This window comes from Lontra canadensis, unplaced genomic scaffold, assembly GCF_010015895.1.
Source record: "Lontra canadensis isolate GAN:19392208 unplaced genomic scaffold, GSC_riverotter_1.0 scaffold735, whole genome shotgun sequence".
Lineage (NCBI taxonomy): Eukaryota > Metazoa > Chordata > Mammalia > Carnivora > Mustelidae > Lontra > Lontra canadensis.
In genome coordinates this window covers 1-20567 of record NW_022631719.1, presented here as the reverse complement: position 1 = coordinate 20567, position 20567 = coordinate 1, and the positions used below count along the sequence as shown (strand labels likewise).

The 20567-nt window shown below is 33.9% G+C and overlaps 2 protein-coding genes across 2 annotated transcripts; both read right to left on the bottom strand.

Annotated features, from left to right (window-relative positions):
* Nucleotides 1-2747: 2747 nt before the first annotated feature.
* LOC116863230 (olfactory receptor 6C74-like) lies at nt 2748-3686 on the bottom strand. The gene has a single exon (XM_032850723.1). The coding sequence runs from the start codon at nt 3684-3686 to the stop codon at nt 2748-2750; it is 939 nt and encodes a 312-aa protein (XP_032706614.1).
* Nucleotides 3687-17631: 13945 nt separating this feature from the next.
* Nucleotides 17632-18570, bottom strand: LOC116863229 (olfactory receptor 6C74). Its single transcript, XM_032850722.1, has one exon. The coding sequence runs from the start codon at nt 18568-18570 to the stop codon at nt 17632-17634; it is 939 nt and encodes a 312-aa protein (XP_032706613.1).
* Nucleotides 18571-20567: the final 1997 nt, after the last annotated feature.

Here is a 20567-nt window from a genome sequence, read left to right as displayed (position 1 = left end):
TAAACCTAGATGTGTGTGTGTGTGTGTGTGTGTGTGTATGGAGGGGACATTTCTAACTATGAATCATTTACTTTAACTATTATAGAGTTCTCCATTTATAAATTCCTTCTGACTGCTTTGGAAGTTTATGTTTTATAAGGATTTTATCCATTTCATATAAAATATCTATTTTTGCCAAAAATTGGTTCATATTATGTCATTATAATTTCAATATCCACAGGATCTGTAGTGAAGTCATATTATAGTGCTAACATATTGTGTCTTCTATTTTTCCCTGATGGATCTAACTAGAGATATCAATTATATTTATGTCCTAAAGATTTGACTTCTCTTTTCATTGGTTTTTCTGTTTTCTGTCTTAGAGAGTTTTTCTTTAGTGATTCAGTGGATGTAGCACAGTGTTTAGCACTTAGTGCTAAAAAAATTAGATATTCAAATACCATCAAGTGAACGTCGATCTGTGCCTCAAAGTATGTTAAGAGATGAATCTAGTTCCCATGAATTGAGTAAAACTTGATACAAGTTGGTAGCACATTTTGCTGAGCATAATGATCAAGTGATTCAGTGGGTTGCAGATCGCAGCAGAGTAGTCATAGGACATATGTACACAAAATTCTGAAGCTCCCAAAAAGAAGAATAAAAAATAATTGAGTTGTACCAATACTCTAGGGAAATGTTTAGTCTTCTCTCATGGGAGTTATCAACAATTTAGGGAAATAAATCAGTGTAAATGAGATTTTCAAGAAGGAGAAATTTTGGCAGAGGGAATACATTAAAATATTTAGGTAGGGATTTGGCAGAGTGATATTTTTCATCATGTTCAACACTATACCTTAGAAATATAAAGAAGAAAACAACAATTTACAGAAAAGTCTCATTTGTTTGTCTAATCCAGATAAACTACATCTCCACTGATTGTTATTTATCTTCTATGAATCTCACCAAAACTTCACAATAAAAGTGGTTAAACTAAGGGAGGTTGGTAGGCCAAATGGGTGATGGGTATTAAGGAAGGCACTCGTTGTGATGAGCACTGGGTATTACTTTTAAGTGATGGATCACTAAATTCTATCCTGAAACTGATTTTGCAATATATGATGAATAACTAGAATTGAAATAAAAAATTCAAATAAAAAATAATTAGGCTAAACTTACTAAATCGCAATGTTATTACAAGGTGAATTTTTAAAAAATGCTGACAACCAAAGAAAGACACTTTTTCAGAATCTGATCATGAGCAAGTATTTTTTTTCTTCCTGCATAAAATGTTAGCTAAATCATGTAACAGATCAGCTTAGCTATTATCATATCCTGAGAGATATTCTGTCTTTTGGGAAACTTATATAGTTCCTATTTGCCAAAATGAAATTTACCTGATTATTTTTAATTTGACTCCTTGTGATATGAATATTTTAAAACATTAGGACATTTTAAAGAAAGAAATTTCTTTGGTATTAAAGAAAAATAAATGACTAAAGTACATTCTAAATGTCAGTGTCAACTATAACCCATTTCCAAAAGCTTTCCTTAACGATAGATTTTTAATTCATGTTTTTCCAATGCCATACTTTCATATTTCATTTTTAATCCAGTTTCTGAATTTAAGTTATAAATCCCGAATATTATTCTATACTTTTACTTTACACAGGTAAACTCATTCATTTATTATTTTTTATCATTATCATACTTTTTGCTAACTGTATCAATCTACCTAGTTATCATTTGATATTAAATTCAGTAAATGAGGGGCTCCTGGGTGCCTCAGTTGGTTAAAGCCTCTCCCTTTGGCTCAGGTCATGATCTCAGGGTCCTGGGATGAAGCCCTGCATTGGGCTCGCAGCTCAGCAGGGAGCCTGCTTCCTCCTCTCTCTCTCTCTCTGTCTGCCTCTCTGCTTAGTTGTGATCTCTGTCTGTCAAATAAATAAATCAAATCTTTAAAAAAAATCAGTAAATGAGATTATACTTTCCTAAATCTATTCCATGTATGGGAAGAAACATAATTATAGGAAATTATAGGAAAGTTAAATAAAAGAGAGATACAAAATGCTATCCTTAGTTTCATCTTTCAAAAAATACAAGAATATGTGTGATTAATAATTTATAATTTCTTCAACACATTTATACTCATGAAATCATCTGAAATTGATGTGTATATTATGATTTTCAAACCAGGCTTAGGTATTTGCTGAAATTATTATGCTGTTCCACCCTTCAGGAGGCAGGTATGCTCAATAATTTCTTATGATTGCTAGTATATTATTTGTCAGGTTTAATTGAAATATTTATAATTGCTCATAATTCTCTCACACAAACTAAACAACTAGTTTCAATGGACTATACTCTAGTGCACAATGTTTTATTAGTTTTATTTATTTTTTTAAAGATTTATTTATTTTAGAAAGAATGAGGAAAAATATTTTATATTCTTGACTAGAATTCAAAGATAACAGACAGACTGAAAGCTTAGCTCCATTTTTTTCAGATATTCACAGGTAAAAGAATTGAGATGAGAAAAAAATATCTCTTGAAGGACATAGAGAAAATTAAATTCTTTGGAACAAAGTTTTTTTGTGCAAATAGAGCTTGAGAAGAGGTAAAGATGAATATCAAAGACATGAAGGCAAAAAATACAAAATAAAAAAATAAAAGCAAACCAGAAGAAACTGTATTGGAAGCTACTACTAGATACATTGATATTATTAGGGGTTCCTTTGTTCATTTCCTTTGTATGAAATGCAACAGGACATTCATTTACTTAAGAAAGAAACAACCCTGTGTATCATATTCATGAAAGCTTTTTTCACTTGCTGGTTCCTTAAAGTATAGATGAAAGGATTCAATAGTGGGGCCACGGAAGTATTGAGCACTGCAATTCCCTTGGAAAAAGATATTCTTTGTTTAACTGAAGGTTTAACATACATGAAGATGCAGCTGCCATAAGAGAGGGATATCACAATCATGTGAGAAGAACATGTTGAAAAAGCTTTTTTCTTCTGCTTACTTGAAGGGATTTTTAGAATTGTTAAGGCAATAAAAGCATATGAAATTATAACCATTAGCAATGTGACCACAAGTGTCATCGATGCAGAAATGAACCCCATGGTCTCAACGAGCTGTGTGTCTGAGCAGGAGATCTGCATGAGGGGAGTTGTATCACAGTAGAAATGGTCTATAATTTTGGAGGCACAGAAGTCAAGATTTAGGCCTAAGAGGAGAGGTACAAAGATGGTAAAGAATCCAGCAATCCAACAACAGAAGACAAGTTGAATGCAGATCTTACTGTTCACGATGGTTGTGTAATGCAGGGGCTTACAGATGGCAACATAGCGGTCATAGGACATAGCAGCCAGCAAGTAAAATTCAGATGCACCAAGAAGGAAGGCAAAAAACACTTGAGTAATACAATTATCATAGGTAATGGTTTTGTCTCCAGTTGCCATACTAACCAACAATTTAGGGATGCATGTAGTAGTATAGGAAATTTCTAGGAAGGAAAAATTCCGAAGGAAAAAATACATGGGGGTCTTGAGGTGAGTATCCACCAGGGTGAGTGTGATGATGGTCAGATTGCCAGTGACACTCAGCAAGTAGGTGAGAAGCAGAAAGACAAATAACACAACTTTCAATTGTGGGTCATCAGTCAAACCTGCCAGTATAAACACTATGGCTTGTGTGTGGTTGCCCATTACTATCCTCTACTTTTCCAGTTCTAAATAGGAAAGAAAAACAGAAAGAAATTGACAATCCCAGTGGAAAAATAAGAGTGATTTAATTGTCTAAAATAAAGTTAGCAAGCAACATTTCAGATAGAGTAACACAATGCTCATTCAGATTTTGAAGATGGGTATGCCAGGAGAAACAATAGTTTGCACTTCCAGAGCATCTGGACAGAGAATTTCATCTTTAATGCAGTTCTACCAGAGAATAGCCTATGTGATGATAGCAATTGTTGACTATTTTTATATAAGAGGAAATATTAGAGGGAAATTAGAGTGAGTTTTAAAGCATGGAAAAATGCTTCTTCTCTCTTGATTTTATCAAAGAGTTGAGATGGATCCCATTTCCTGTTTATTTAAGAGATTTTCATTCTAGAACTAAAGTGATTATTGTCATTAAAAGTACATCAGAAAGTTGTTTTCATAAAGTACACATAAAGTACATCCCTGATCATGTCGATAAACAGGGTTACTATAGCTTTACCATTTTACTTAACTAATCAGAATCAAGTACCTGATTCTTCTGTCATTACTTTCATGGCTAATGAGATACAATTTCAGAGAAGTGAATGTGAAATATCATGAATAATTTTATTTTCTGTCCTTAGTAGTATTTCCATCCCATCAATCTCTGTTATAATCCCTACTCTTCCCATGTTGTATTCTCAAACAAAATCAGTAGGAATAGTCTGGTAATTTTGATGTGTGTAATAAAAAAAAAAAGTGCAGTTTTCCTCTAAAAGTTACGATTCTGAAAAATGAAAAAAAATTAAAAATGAGAGTAATGGATATATAAGTAGATAGAAATATATAAATATGGTTTCAGGAAATTACATGAGCAAGTAAAAAGATAAAGACAAAGCTTTATGGAAACCTAGAGATGCTATGGTTTCTAGAAATAGGATAGTGAAAGATGCCTGAATCAGATAAGCAGCAGGCTCTTGATTTTGGCTCAGGTCATGATCTCAGGATCCCAGATTAAGTCCAACTCCATGTTCAGCATAGAGTTTGCTTCTTTTACTCTCCCTCTGCCCTTCCCCCTGGTCTCTGTCTCTTTTTCTTTCTCAAATATGTAAATAAATCTTAAAAATAAAAAAGAAATAGAAGAGTGAGTTTATGGAAAAAATTAAAAGAGGTAAATTAACAAGTAAAAAGTAAAAGAAAATTAAAACAAATTAGTAATAATCTTAAAATTAATAATATGTAAATTAGTAAGAATTAGTAAATTAAAATTATAAGAAAATGTTTATCATAAAATTTCTCCCCATCTGCTTCTATGCTTTACACTTACCATTTCATTCTTTGTCTAAAATACAGACTGAAAAGTTGAATAGTTTGAGGTCAACAGGGACTAAAAGAGAATAGAGTTTTGGGTAAGTTTCAAACACAGTGAATCACAAAGTAGGGTTTTGACAAAATTTTAGAGGACATGTATTTCCTTATTATAAGGATATTCAAATATTTGGCTAACAAGTAATTAAATAAATATTAACTATAGATAACTATGGTTACCACAACACATGGCATATATTAAGTGCGACAATCAGTTTGTTCTGGTTTGCACAGCTATCAAATTGGAGATCAGGATTAAATTTGAAAGAGGATTTTTTCCTAAGTTGTCCTCTGAAAAGTACAATTTCTACCAACAATTAAAGGGCAACTTATAGTGCTTTTTTTTAAAAAAAATTAATGATTCTAAGGAAGATTTCTTTCTTTAGTATCTTCATATAAAACACATAAAATAATTAAGGTTTAATAATGGGACCCAGATAGAAGATATTTTCTGTTTTGAGAATTTTTATATAATTATTTCCAATATCTACAACATACATTATTATTTCAAAGACATATAAATAAAAATAACCAAGTACAAATAAAATTTGTTTCCAGTTGTACCTAGAAGCATTTATAGGAGAATTCTCAGATAAAAAATAAGATCTGTTCTCAGTCATATTAATAACTGAGTGAATAGAAGAAAGGACTGCTGTTTTTCCTCCACGTTCCTTTTACATTCACATAATTGTAAAGTGATGAATTATAAATTTTCTTCATTTACACAAATTACTCCAAAGGCAACAACTGTAGGAATGCTTACATCTAAAACACCTAAAGCACAGTTTTACTATATCAGGTTATTTCTTTGACCGACTTCAACAGATACATACACCAACCATCCCCCCCCCACAGGCCTTGTAAGAAAGTTAACAAGGTCACATTACAAAACTGTTAGAAGTCAGACCTAAGTTAGATATCGTGAATATTAATGAAATTTTTTTTAAAGTAATGTTTTTTAATACTTAATTTTCATTGTATTCTTTTTCTCATAATTTTTCTTAAGTCACAATATAAAGATTAGAAAAAGTAGGGTTAATACCATAATGGTAAAAATAGGAGAAAATGGGTTAAAGCACATCTAATGGAAATATGGCCTTTAAACTTTAGATATAACAATTCTTTTCACCCGTTTGAGTCTTAAGTCAGTCTGCCGAAACACTTAAAAATTAAACACTTTTTTTGGGAAGATATTAAACAGACTTTTTCAGACAAAGTATCTCTGCTTTAACTCTTATCATCAGGCTGAACAAACCACCACACTGACATTCTATTCCTCTCTGAAGGAATCTCCCTGTATGCCACGATCTATGATTATTTTTTTTATCTATTCATAACTACTTTGTAAATGGCCTTAGGGATTTTTTCCAGATTTTTTCCAGATTTTCCCATTACTACAATTTACTTATTTATGTATTGATGCTTTTCTTAGTATTATTTGGTTGCTATATAAAATTCATAAGCACTTGATCCTATTGAGTATTTATGCTTTCTGGGCCTTGAAGGAAAATATCTAAAGATTATGAGGAGTTCCCAGAAGATATGAGATCTAAGAACATCATTCCCAAAGGATTACAAGTTTACACATTATATATGAGTTCTCCCCAGGCACTGAATAATTAAAAAAAATAAATTATATATATATTTTCAAAACTACTTTCAATCATGTCTCCAAAGCTTTCAGTATAGATGTCCCTAATCTGTGTTTGCCCTTCCACACAGAAGTGTTTTGATACCGCAAATACGTAGATAAGAAATTGGAAGTTTTAAAATAAAAGATTATTTCAAGTGACAGTATTTGTTGGAGAATTTATTAGCCAGTCATAGAAAAAATAGGTAAAACTTTATGTCCTATATGCTATTTTGTTTCTATTCTGAATTTAGACTTTCGTCCAAAAGTTTTTGCAAAATGATCTAGTAGATTTTAAACTGATATTTCATAAAATCCAAGCATTCTTTACTTCCTCTGTATTAATGGAATATTTATCTATGACTATAGCTAGCCTTTGCAAATTTTTGTGCCCCTGTGACTAAATTAGGAGCAAAGGTTGTAAGTGAAGATGTGCCATTTCCATGGATTATCCTTTGATGAGAGAGGTTATCCTTTGATGAGAGAGGTTTTCCTTTCTTTTCCTCTTTACCCCCTCTCATTGTTGTGATACCAGCACATGGGAAGACAAGCCATTTAGAGCCATGAATATGAGCAACCATACTAGGAATACACTGGTTGTTCAACAAGAGGGAGTACACTCAGGTTCCTGAAACCACTGCATTATCTTAGAAACACAGTGACTTCATGGAGGAGTTTCAACATACCAGACCGAACATTTAAATAAGATAAAAGTAAAGCTATTATTGTTTAAAGTGCTATGATATTTGTCTTTCCTATACTCTACCAAATCTATGGTATTAATCAAAACCTGATATTTTACCTAGAGTCTAACAGGTTGATGCATCATCATTTCACAGATACTGACAGAGAGAGAGCTTATTGGATCACTGACAGAAAACTTTATTATTTATTATATAGCAAGAAGCAGGAATTTCATGTTCTCATCAGTTCCCTTTCTCTTCAGGGAAGGGCCCTAAGAGTATTGTGTTACACAGTATACCTACATCTAAAGCTGAGGATCCCCTAAATGAGTAAATTCCCAGTCTTTTAAAGAGAAAAAAAACCTGCTTAATTTTGCCCTACTAGAAGGCAGTATCTTTTTTTATTATTATTATGTTCAGTTAGCAGTCAAAACTACAATAATATACCACCTTTCACCAGTTAGAATGGCAAAAATTAACAAAACAGGAAAGAACAAATGTTGACAAGAATGTGGAGAAATGTGAACCCTCTTACACTGGTTAGTTGCAATGAAAGCTGATACAGCCATTCTGGAAAACAGTAAGAAAATTCCTCAAAAAGTTAAAAATAGAGCTACACTATGACCCAGCAATTGCACTACTAGGTATTTATCCCAAAGATACAGACATAGTGAAAATAAGGAGCACACACACCTGAATGTTCATGGCAACAATGTCCGCAATAGTTAAGATGTGGTAGGAGCCCAGATGCCCTTCAACAGATGAATGGATAAAGAAGATGTGTTCATATATACAGTGGAATATTACTCAGCCATCAGAAAGGATGAATACCCACTATTTATATTGACATGGATGGAACTAGTGGGGATTATGCTAAGTGAAATAAGTCGAGCAAAGAAAGACATTTATAATATAGTTTCACTCATATGTGGAACGTAAGGAATAGCACGGAGGACCACAGAGGAAGGGAAGGAAAACTGAATGGGAATACAGTATTTTTAATATACTTCTAAGGGGAAAAATCTGAAAAATATGTTATAAAATGCTGCAAATTCACATAAGTATGTTCCACTCTTGTCCTATCTGATTAATCTGCATGTCTCTTTTATCACTCCCAAGATGCCAGTCACAGTTTTCTCCAAAGGGATGCAAGCCAATGACCAGCCTTTACACAAATACAAACTCAAGAGTGCCTGAGCTCTCCTAGAAAATGTTTACAATTTTGGCAGTTGGCAGCCAAATTAAACATGCATCATTCAGATTATAGGTTAGTAAGGCCTCTGACATAGCTTTCAGCTGGGTCCCAGGGCTCCCAATTCAATAACTTGTTTCTGGAGGGACTGCTTAAGTATATTTAATCCAGTCTGTCTTGTTCAAGCCATCAGCCACATGGCATTTGTCTGTTCCACTATATGACTTAAAATAGGAGTGAGGAAGGCACTTGGAAGTGTTTTGTCTGACTGAAATAAAAATAAAAAACACAAGAAAGAACACATATTGGTGAGGATGTGGAGAAAAAGGTACCGTTGTACACTGTTGGTGGGAATACACACCAGGGCAGTCATAGTGGAAAACATTATGGAGATTCCTCAAAAAATTAAAAATAGAACCACCATATGACCCAGTAATTCCACTTTGGTACTTACCCAAAGAATTTAAAAATATTAATTTGGAAGGATATTTGTTTACTGCAGGACTTTTTACAAATAGACAAAGTGTGGAAGCAACACAACCGGAGTATCCACTGATAAATGAGTGGATAAAGAAGATATAATTATCTATTATCTATCTATTGATCATCTATCTATCTAATCTATCTTCAATTGAATATACATATACAATTGAATATTACTTAGCCATAGAAAAGAATGGAATCTTGTCATTTGCAAAAGGACAGATCTAGAGGATATAATGCTAAGTGAAATAAATCAGTCAGAGAAAGGCAAATACCATATGATTTCACTCATATGTGGAATTTAAGAAACAAAGAAAAAGAGACAAACCAAAAGGAGGCTCTTAACTATAGAGAATAAACGGATGGTTATCAGAGGGGAGGTGAGTGGACCGGTGGGTGAAATAGGTGAAGGAGACTAAGAGTACACCTATCATGATGAACAATGAAGAATATATACAATTAATGAATCACTTATATTGTACACCTAAAATGAATATTTCACTGTATGGTAAGTTAAAAAAATATTTGAAAAGAAGTATTTTGCCCAAGGGTGAAGGTAGGTGGGTGGGGTGACTAGGAAGAGCTAGAGTGGTCCCCTATTATCTCTTTTATCCTCACAGAACCCTGGTGGAGGATGGCTTACCTACAAGTCAAGCAAATTTAAAGTTCTTGTGCTGAAGTATTTGTCTTTTGGAGAAAGGCTTCAGGGACAGTTCTTAGTGACAAAGATCATTAATAGTCTTCTGAGGTCTAAAGCGTCTTCTTGCCTGATAACAGGTTTTCTCTCTCTCTCTACTTTCACAAAATCTGAGGAGTCCATTCCAGAGCTATAATTTCATCTTGTTTCCAGTTATACCCTACTAACACTCAGACCTTTCATCTAGAGGAATCTGGTGTATGAGGGACAAGAACAATTTTATAAAACTTATCCAGAATTAAGCTTGAATCTACTAGAACCCTTGTGGCCATGTTATCACCTGGAATGTGTACCAACCAAACTGATTTGAGTTTATTAAAGCAATAATAAAACCATGTATTTGGTGATATTATTAAATTTATTAAATTGTACCCTTAAGTTCCTGTAGACTGTGACAGTTTCTTAGACATTTCTTATTTTGATAATCTAGACAATTTTGAGAAGTTCTTGTGAGGCATTTTCTAGAAACTCCCTTTATTCGAATTTGTCAGGATTGTCTGTTCTGGATACCTTCAGGTGACAGAGCAAGGGAATACCTACCCAGATCTATATACACAATTGTGGATTTGCAGATGTATCCTTTTGTATCTATGTTAAGCTACTCATGAATTCATACTAATATCTTCAACTCTAACCCAATATCTCATGAATTATTCTACCTTTGTCCTCTTGGTCATATGTATCACTCCAACAGTGAAAGAATGGCTCCTACCATCTGCCAATGACTTAATTTTTAAATTGCAGTAAAAATGTACAGTAGGAATGAAATTTATCAACCAGAGTAGACTTATGACTTGAGTCTTACTAATTCACTCATTTCCACATGTAGTTTAGTACCTTTTCCTCTCTTTCCTTCAGGGAGTTTCTTTCATACATTTAATCCTGTTAAATCCTTCTGCATTCCATTTGAAGATCCTGGATTTATTTATTTATTTTTTAAATTTGCACACATTAGAGTTATTCTTTGTGTTGTAAGGCTCTACTTGTTTTGATAACTGTAGTGTGATATACCTGTCTTTATAGTGTCATATTCAATCGCTTTACTACCTTAAAAAAATCAACTGTGCTTCCGCTGTAATCCTCCAGCTCCAAAGTTCTGGCAATCACTGATCTGTTTACTTTCTCTATAAATTTGCCTCTTCCAGAATAGCATATAAGTTCATTCACACACTATATAACCTTTTAAGGCTGCCAAATTTCACTTAATAGTAGCTGCTTTCAATTCTACCTCCTGACCCTCAGGCTGATTAAAATGTAGAAGGGTCATAACTCTTCACTTACCACCTATGCAAGAGTATCTACAATTGGATGAGGAATATTTCATATTCCTAATCTTGCCCATGGGAGGCCCCTGTACTCTTTCAGAAAACTATATCTCTTCCAAAAAACAATATCTCTTCCAGCAATTTTTCTTCTTCAACCAAACTGTCAAGAACTGAGAAGGATATAATAGGTCAGCCAGCCACAGTTTCATAGATTCTGGCAAAAAGCACAAGACTGCTGAGTCAGAGACAATAGACATTACTACCCACAGCATGGCCAGTGGCATAAACCTCATGTTTGCCACAGTTCCTCTTGCCTCCCTATCCCCACAAGGTGTGAAGCAGAGAGGACTCACATGGATGCAGCACATACAATAGGTCTGTGTAACAACTGAGAAACCCTAAGCTTAGAAAAATCCCAATATTTTAAACAGGGTGCCAGCAAACCTTCCTAGTCTTGCTCAGTGCAGGTCATTATCTTAATTCTAATCAGGAAAAAAAAACTGCTGTCTTGCCTTGAAGAATAAATGATCTCTATCTCCATTGCTGAATGATATAAAAACAACTGTAAAAGTAATGTAGAGCAAGAACTAATACAAGATATGTAGAAAGTCTATGGAAAATTGGCACTCAACAGTCATGATGGCACAGCTGCATGAAATGCACTCTTAAGGAGGGTTTTTTTTTTTTTAATTAGTTATCTGAACTTGAAGTGTTTGAAAACAGTAAGAAGATAAAATAAGATATCAGGAATCCTTGGCATCAGGGATTGATGAGTTACTTAAATTATCACTTAGAAAGAAGCTTGTATGCTGAGTGAAATAAGTCAAGCAAAGAAAATCAATTATCACATGGTTTCACTTACCTGTGGAGCATAAGGACTAACACGGAGGACATTAGGAAAAGGAAAGGAAAAGTGAATTGGGGTAAATCAGAGGGGGAGATGAAGCATGAGAGACTATGGAAACAAACTGAGGATTTGGAAAGGAGGGGTTTGGGGGGATAGGTCAGCCTGGTGGTGGGTATTAAGGAGGGCACATATTGCAAATTAAAAAAAAATTTAAATTAAAAAAAGAAAAACAAAAAAACTTGTATTGGGGCACCTGGGTGGCTCAATCAGTTAAGCAACTGCCTTTGGCTCAGGTCATGATCCTAGGCTCTTGGGATTGAGCCTTGCATTGGAGTCCCTGCTCAGCTGGGAGTCTGCTTCTCCCTCTCCCTTTTTCCCTCCCCCTGCTTATGCTCACTCTCTCTCTTTCTCTCAAATAAATAAATAAATTCTTTTAAAAAAAGAAAGACGCTTGCATGAAAGGATAACCTTTTTCAAAGTAAATGGAGATAATACAGAGCAATATGATAAGCATGTGGAATATATTTATTATCGTGAATATCTATGGTGGCTACAACTAATAATGCTTTATGACACATTTGGAAGTTGCTAAGAGAATAAATCTTAAAAGGTCTCATCACAAGAAAAAAATGTAACTGTGTATGGTGATAGATGGTAATTAGACTTATTGTGGTGACGATTTTGCTGTGTATATAAATATGAAATCATTATGTTTTATACCTAAAACCAATAGAGTGTTATATGTCAATAACACCTCAATTGAAAAAAAAGATCAGAGCCTACCTTTGTTTTCAGTAACAAAAGGCTATAAGAGATAATAAATTTCTTGAGGGAAACTCAAGAGAAACCATGGGAACTCCATGGTTTGCTGAGTATAAATCAACCTAAGAATTTAAAGCCACAAACTTGTCATTTTCATTCTCTCTATATAGTTAGATATAACCTTATTGCCTTGTAACATGATAGTGAATATATTTCACATGCTTATAGGCTAACATTCAAACCTCAAAAGAGAAAACTTACATAACAAAAAGTATTATAGTAATTGTTCTAGTCCAAAATATCAGAAGACTGTGTGTCATACATACAAAGAAATGTATCTCACACGGTTCTGGAGCATGGAAAACTGAGATCATAGTGTCAGTGTGGGCAGATAAAGGCCTTCTTCCAGTTTGGTGTTTTCTCATTGTATGCTTTCATGGTGGAAGGAGGAGGACAGAATTCTCTGAGGTCCATTCTATAAGAGCACTAATCCTATTGGTGGGCTTCACTCCCATGATCTAACCACCTCCCAAAGTCCTGTCTCCTAATACTATCAACTTTGGGAGTTAGAATTTCAAAATATGAATTTTGGGGTATATATTAAGACCATAGCATGGGGAGTCTGGGTGGCTCAGTGGGTTAAAGCCTCTGCCTTCAGCTCAGATCATGCTCCCAGGGTCCTGGGATCGAGCCCCCCATCGGGCTCTCTGCTCAGAAGGGAGCCTGCTTCCCCCTCTCTCTCTGCCTGCCTCTCTGCCTACCTGTGATCTCTGTCTGTCAAATAAATAAAATCTTAAAAAAAAAAAAGACCATAACAATAATCACCAACTTACATTGACAAAAACCTGGGGGAATATATGTGAGAATAGATTCTAAGGGTGATATACCAGAAAGAAAGTAAATATAATTCTATATCAGGGTGAATTTATTGATATATTTTTAATGATTTTGGGTTTGTTGGTCGGTTTGTTTTTGGCTCTAAATTAGGCTTTTACTTTCAGAAAGCTAGTTTACCAGCATATCATAGATCAGGGTGAGGACTGAGTAGTGATTGTGGATTTAATGGAAGGGTTCAAACTTCTGATGATGGCTATAATTTTTTGTTCATTTAGATAACTATTTGAATATGTGAATGCCTTATACTGATTAAAGCTGAAATATTAGATAAATAAGTACAAAGATGTAGAATGACAGCAATATGGAACATTTTTTAACGCATAGGAGGGTATTAACAACATTGAAAGGTATTGTAATTGCTGGTCTGAAGTGAAAGTGGGAGATAATTTCATTACAGTGAGCTTCCCCATTTCACCAGAAATGATGGGACCATGGGAAGGCAGAGGTCATGTAATAGCACTTAGCTGACATTGGCAAGATGGGTACGGTTACTTATTAGTTGGTACGGTTAGACTGGATATCAAAATTGTGTGATATGCTTTAGTTTGAAAAAGACATCATGTTGCTCTTAAGGCTAAAATAAATAGACAATACATTAAGTTCCTATCTGATCTATATAATTGAAAGAACTCTAGTTTGGGTGAAAGGAAGAATGATATAGCCATCTAATGGTGTTAGACTCCTTATCCAAATAAAGACTTTTGTGAGTTCATAGAGCCAGAACCCATGAAGGAAGTTATCCTTGGGGAAGAGTCATACATTGATATTAATATCTTAATCTCCTTCCAGTTTTCCTGAAAGGATATAAATTCTTTTGTCAGGAAAACTATCCACTGAAGAGGGTAAAATCTGGAACTTTCTGGGATTGTTTCACCTCATCTCTGAGCTAATCTTAATTATAATGATGATAGAATGTCAGGGTACACACTTATTAGAGTGGAGAATAATGGAATGGAGAAAGTTTTATTGATAAGTGGCAGTCATGTGTTAGTCTTATTTACATTGATTCTACTGCATGTGAAAAATCATCCTGATATATTGTTAAAACAGATATGCTCAGGACCAAGTAGAAAGCCATGAAGTTCACCTTCATAAACAAATAATAAATCAAAGCATCTTTCGCTGGCAAAACTGCGGGACTTGGTACTACCATCAAATACTTTTAAAAATGATGCAGGAATGGTAATCCATTCCACATACCCATTTAATTCAAATATTTGCCTGCCCTACCCCAGGCAAATTTTAGAGGGTAACAGTAGATCCATATGCTGAATTAGGTGGTCACACCAAATGCAACTGTGTTTTAAGTTATGGTCATTTCTTAGACATGAACAGACACTTCTCCAATGAAGACATACAAATGGCTATCAAACACATGAAAAAATGTTCATCATCACTAGCCATCAGGGAGATTCAAATTAAAACCACATTGAGATACCACCTTTACACCAGTTAGTATGGCCAAAATTAGCATGACAGGAAACAACGTGTGTTGGAGAGGATGAGGAGAAGGGGGAACCCTCTTAAACTGTTGGTGGGAATGCAAGTTGGTGCAGCCACTTTGGAGAACAGTGTGGAGATTCCTTAAGAAATTAAAAACAGAGCTTCCCTATGACCCTGCAATTGTATTACTGGGTATTCACCCCAAAGATACAGATGTAGTGAAAAGAAGGGCCATCTGTACCCCAATGTTTATAGCAGCAATGGCCACGGTCACCAAAGTATGGAAAGAACCCAGATGCCCTTCAACAGATGAATTGATAAGGAAGATGTGGTCCCTATACACTATGGAGTATTATGCCTCCATCAGAAAGGATGAATACCCAACTTTTGTAGCAACATGGACGGGACTGGAAGAGATTATGCTGAGTGAAATAAGTCAAACAGAGAGATTCAATTATCATATGGTTTCACTTATTTGTGGAGCATAAGAAATAACATGGAGGGCATGGAGAGATGGAGAGGAGAAGGGAGTTGAGGGAAATTGGAAGGGGAGATGAACCATGAGACACTATGGACTCTGAAAAACAATCTGAGGGTTTTGAAGGAGTGGGGAGTGGGAGGCTGGGGAAGCCAGGTGGTGGGTTTTATGGAGGGCACATATTGCATGGAGCACTGGGTGTGGTGCATAAATAATGAATTCTGTTATGCTGAAAAGAAATAAAAAAAACAATATTGGCACTAAATACTAAGTTATTTAACTTTAGATGTGTTTTAGGATTAATAGAATATAACAGATAGCTTGCATCACCTTGAAATAGTAAAACAGATAAGAAATCAGACCTTCATCCTTGCTTTAGGGGCATCTCTAGCCTTTTGCTATTCTTTAGACCATGGGCAAGCAAACCAAAATCTGCAGTACAAGCCCACAGGCTGTTTTTGTACAGCCTTCCATCTAAGAATGTTTTTTACATTTGAAAGTTCAGAAGAGGAAGGAGGAGAAGGTTGAAAGAGTAGGGAGGATAAGAGAATGAAAGAAGCATATAATGGTATGTTAAGATATATTTTAAAAAGATGTATCAGAGACTCAGAACTTCTCAGGCAAAGTATTTTTTAAAATACACATTAGGAGAAATATACACTTTTATTTACAAGTAGACATATTCCAGTTTTCTCTTTTATGTGATAATAAATACCCATCAATCGTATATGCTTTCATGAAGATATTTCTCTACCATTCTGTTCCAAAATACAGGGTATTTTATTTACTTTTTAAATTTAAATTCAATTAGCCAATATATGTACATCATCAGTTTCTGATGTAGTGTTCAATGACTGCATATAACACCCAGTGCTCATCACATCATGTGCCATCCTTGATGCATGGTATCTTAACAGTATGTGAAAAAGTAACCAGTTTTCAAAAGAGAGTTAAAATAAGCAAAAGAAATTTAGAAATTGATTGTTCGAAATTATTTCCATAGTTATTGTTAATGAAGATTATATAAGCTCAATAATTACAAAAATGCTCATCCACCCATTTGGAAAACTTAGAATTATTATCATCTCTATTAAAATATTCCAAATAAAAACTTTCTGTGCACTTTAAAAATGTTTATATAAAAATAAAAGTTTAGGCAGCAGATTAACATTAAAGCAGACAGAATTGTAGTAATTCAATATCAAAAACATATTCAAATAGGACAGAAGAATATTGTCACTTTCATTCCTTTTGATGTGAGCAACATGCATTGTGAAGCATTAGTTTTGAACTAAGAAGACCCTTCTAAGTACCAAGTTGAGAGAGGCTTAGGATAGACTTTCATATAATTTATCACATAATAAACTGATATTTGCAAATATAATAATATATGTTTTATGAAATTGCATCTTATAGTGGTACCATTAACATTAAAATTAATTTATATCATACAGTAGTGTTATAAAATACATTGATTCTCTTGCCTAATGTCCTTGCTTAATTTCTATTTTTCTATTAACATGTTTAAATATTCTGTACTATAGTGAATATATAATTTATAAACAAATATACATTTACTGTGAAATTGGTTTTGTTTGTGTTTTTTTTTACTGGTAGAGTATATGATAAAGAATAATAATAATAATAAGCAAAAAAATTTACAAATTAATTATCTGAAATGACTGCCATGACCTCGATTTACAGAAACAAAAAAATTCTATATTATTTAAGGATATAGTGGTTAGTGATTCAATATCTCTAAGAGTTATAGGTCGATTCCCATTTTTTATTTTGCCTTGAGTCAGTGACAATTTGAGGGTTTCTAGAAATATGTGTTTTTTTAGCTAAGTTTTACAAATTTAGCTGGTGCATTAACTCTATATAGAATATGTGTAAAATTGAATCTCTGAATTCCAGAACAGTGGAAAAAAACATGCAAAAAATTAAAGTCTAATTTTGTCTTCCTCTTAGAGAACTTTTAGAAGAAATAGAAAAAGCACCAAATAAAAAGGCAAATTATTTTGGCCTGAATAAGGGACAGATAAAGAGAGAGAATTAGGCTTTGGAGATTAGTCAGGCCACCATGAAAATCATAGCAAGAAAAATAGTTATTATTATTTCAAATATAAGCATTGAAGAGTTCTATGAAGCACTCTACACTTTTGCTTTATTTTACTCATAACCTCAGTAATATCACTAAAAAGATTCACTTCACTGAGAAAATCTCAATCTTTTTGATCATGTGCTTAAAAGCATCTTGCACTTGTTTGTTTCTCAGTGTATAAATGAAGGGATTCAACATAGGGTTAACAGAGGTACTGAGCAGGGCTATCCCTTTATTTAAAGATACTCTGTCCTTTGCAGAGGGTTTCACATACATGAAAATGCAGCTGCCATATGAAATGGACACAACTACCATGTGAGAAGAACATGTAGAAAAGGCTTTCTTCCTCTGTTGAGAAGAAGGTATCTTCAGTATAGTCCTGATGATGTTTGCGTAGGAGAGAATCACTAATATCAGTGTAACCAGGAGGGTCAAAATGGCTGAGAGAAATGCCATTAAATCTATTACGTTTGTGTCTGTGCAAGAGAGCTGTAATATAGGAGAAAAATCACAGAAGAAATGATCTATAGCGTTGTCTGCACAGAAGTCTAGCTGGAGACCCACAAGGAGTGGTGGAACAATTACTATAAAACCAGCCAACCATGAAACAAAGACCAACAAGTTGCAGACTCTGTCACTCATGATGGTGGTGTAATGCAGGGGTTTGCAGATGGCCACATAGCGGTCATAAGACATGGCAGCCAGAAGAAAAAATTCAATTGCACCCAAGACAATAGTAAAAAACAGCTGTGTTGCACAACTATTGTAAGAAATGGACTTATCACCTGTTGCCATACTGGCGAGAAATCTGGGGATGCAGACAGTTGTGAATGAAATTTCTAAAAATGAGAAACTTCGGAGGAAGAAATACATAGGTGTCTTTAGATGAGAGTCCAGTAGGGTGAGGGTGATTATGGTTAGATTCCCACTGACACTCAACATGTAGGTGAAAAGAAGGAGAAGAAAAATGACCACTTGTAATTGTGGATTATCAGTCAGTCCAAGAAGAATAAAAGTTGTTACTGTGCTGTGGTTTTTCATTGCTGACTTCAAAAAAAAAATAAATTAAAAAAATAAGAAAAAATGAGAAATAAAGGGTATAATCTTGCATGAGATACCCATTTCCTTGAGATTGTCCATACATGTGTTATTCCTGCCACCCAACCTCCTTCAGTGTTTTGCTAGTCAGCAGTAACAGCCTCTAAAAACTTGCTCATATAATTTGTACTCAAAATTTCACTGAGTGCAACTCTAGGATTTCATTTCTCAAGTGTCATAAATTCAGGCATTCCAAAAGGATAATATATGGTATATGAAAGTCATATAAAAATAGAAACAAAGAAAAATACAGAAAAATTGTCATAATATTTTAACTTGTGTCATCTGTAGTTGCAATTTTTTTTCCAATCTATTTAGTTCAGATTAAGTTATTTTACACCATCAGGTAACTCATTCCTCTTTGCTAAACTTATCTCTTTCTCTGTTTATTACTCCTTATGATAGTATTCTGTAAATTAGATTTCAGCTGAGGACTCCCTGCCTTTTAAAAATCATAAACTTGACCTAAATACCTGAGTGGGGATTCAGTACTTTCACCAAACTTCTGTAAACTCTTCAAGATTGAAATCCTCATGAGCACTTTAGGTCTGTTTTCCCCTTTTTCCTGAAGACTTGGGTGTACTTTTGTCTCACACACCCTGGTTATTCTCATTTCTCTGATATGGACCCAAGTAGATAGGAAGTATATCCTCATGCATGATGACTGTGTTGTTTATGTAGCATTCTTTATTTACTTTTGCAGTAACAGAGGAGGGTTCTAGAAAACAAGCCATTTTAAAAAGATGTTATCTAGTCATGCCTGGTAGTTTGTTTTAGTGTCATTGCTCTGCATGGCTCCCCCTGTTACCATGGTAGCCTCTTCTGTCTTACTCATGTCCTTCTCCTTCTCTTCTCTTATCCTCTTGTTTTATGGTTAGCACCTTAAAATTCAGAATTTTATTAGCCTTTTCATTTTTTTCTTACTTTCCATCTTTTTCCAGATCATGCCTACATCCTCATGTTTATCATCTCAAAAGTGTATCACCAAATTTTTCTAAAGCATGACCATATTTTCCTTAAGAAGAATGTCATGTCATACGTTATTTTAAACTTTTATATGCATTTTAAAGCTATTACATTTCACACAGTCCAGTTCAGGTGTTAAAAAATGTAGAGATATTTCCAATGGCTATAATAATTACAATATGACTAAGATTTTTTTCTCCTTTTACTTCATTCCTTTCTTACATTTTTTCCTTTCTTTTCCCAGACTCCCCAATGTATACTTTTTCTAAAAATGTCTACATTCTGGTTATTTAAGCACAATTTATACTCAGTGATTAAATTTTTGAAATCCAAGTTTGGTCTACTTTCTTTTTTTAAGGTCGATCTATTTTTTAAGGTCCAAATCATAAGAAAATGCCAGTCAACAAAGGATGAATTATATAGGGTACCAAATTATAAAATTAGAAGTGAATTCATACATGCATACTCCCAAGCTAAATTTAAATTACAAAACTGCAAAAAAAAATTCCACACACAAAAACTAAAAAACTATTATAAACTACTTGACATCATTATCTTCTTTTAACTCCAAATAAAATACTTGGTGAATGGCAATAAAATAGTCACTGTTTCTGATCATTTTATACAGGGACTTCTGTAACTACTTCTGCAATTTATCAGTAAGGGAGAGGAGATTCCTTTGGGATATGAAACTGGATATTTTATGAAATGTTTAAATTCTATTGAATTCAATAAGAGGAAATTTCTCAAGTTTAGTACTAATTCATTTTTCCAATGTCATATTTTGCAATATTCATAATGGTCCTGTATAACCAAAACATATGTAATTATAATTATCTGAGGAAAACAACATATTCATTTAATATAATACATTTCTGAGATTTTTTGACTGTTAAGAAGGATATCTATTAAAAGCTTGATTCCTACGAAATGAAGGTTCAAAGATTCCTTATTAGGACAAGTCAACTGAGTTG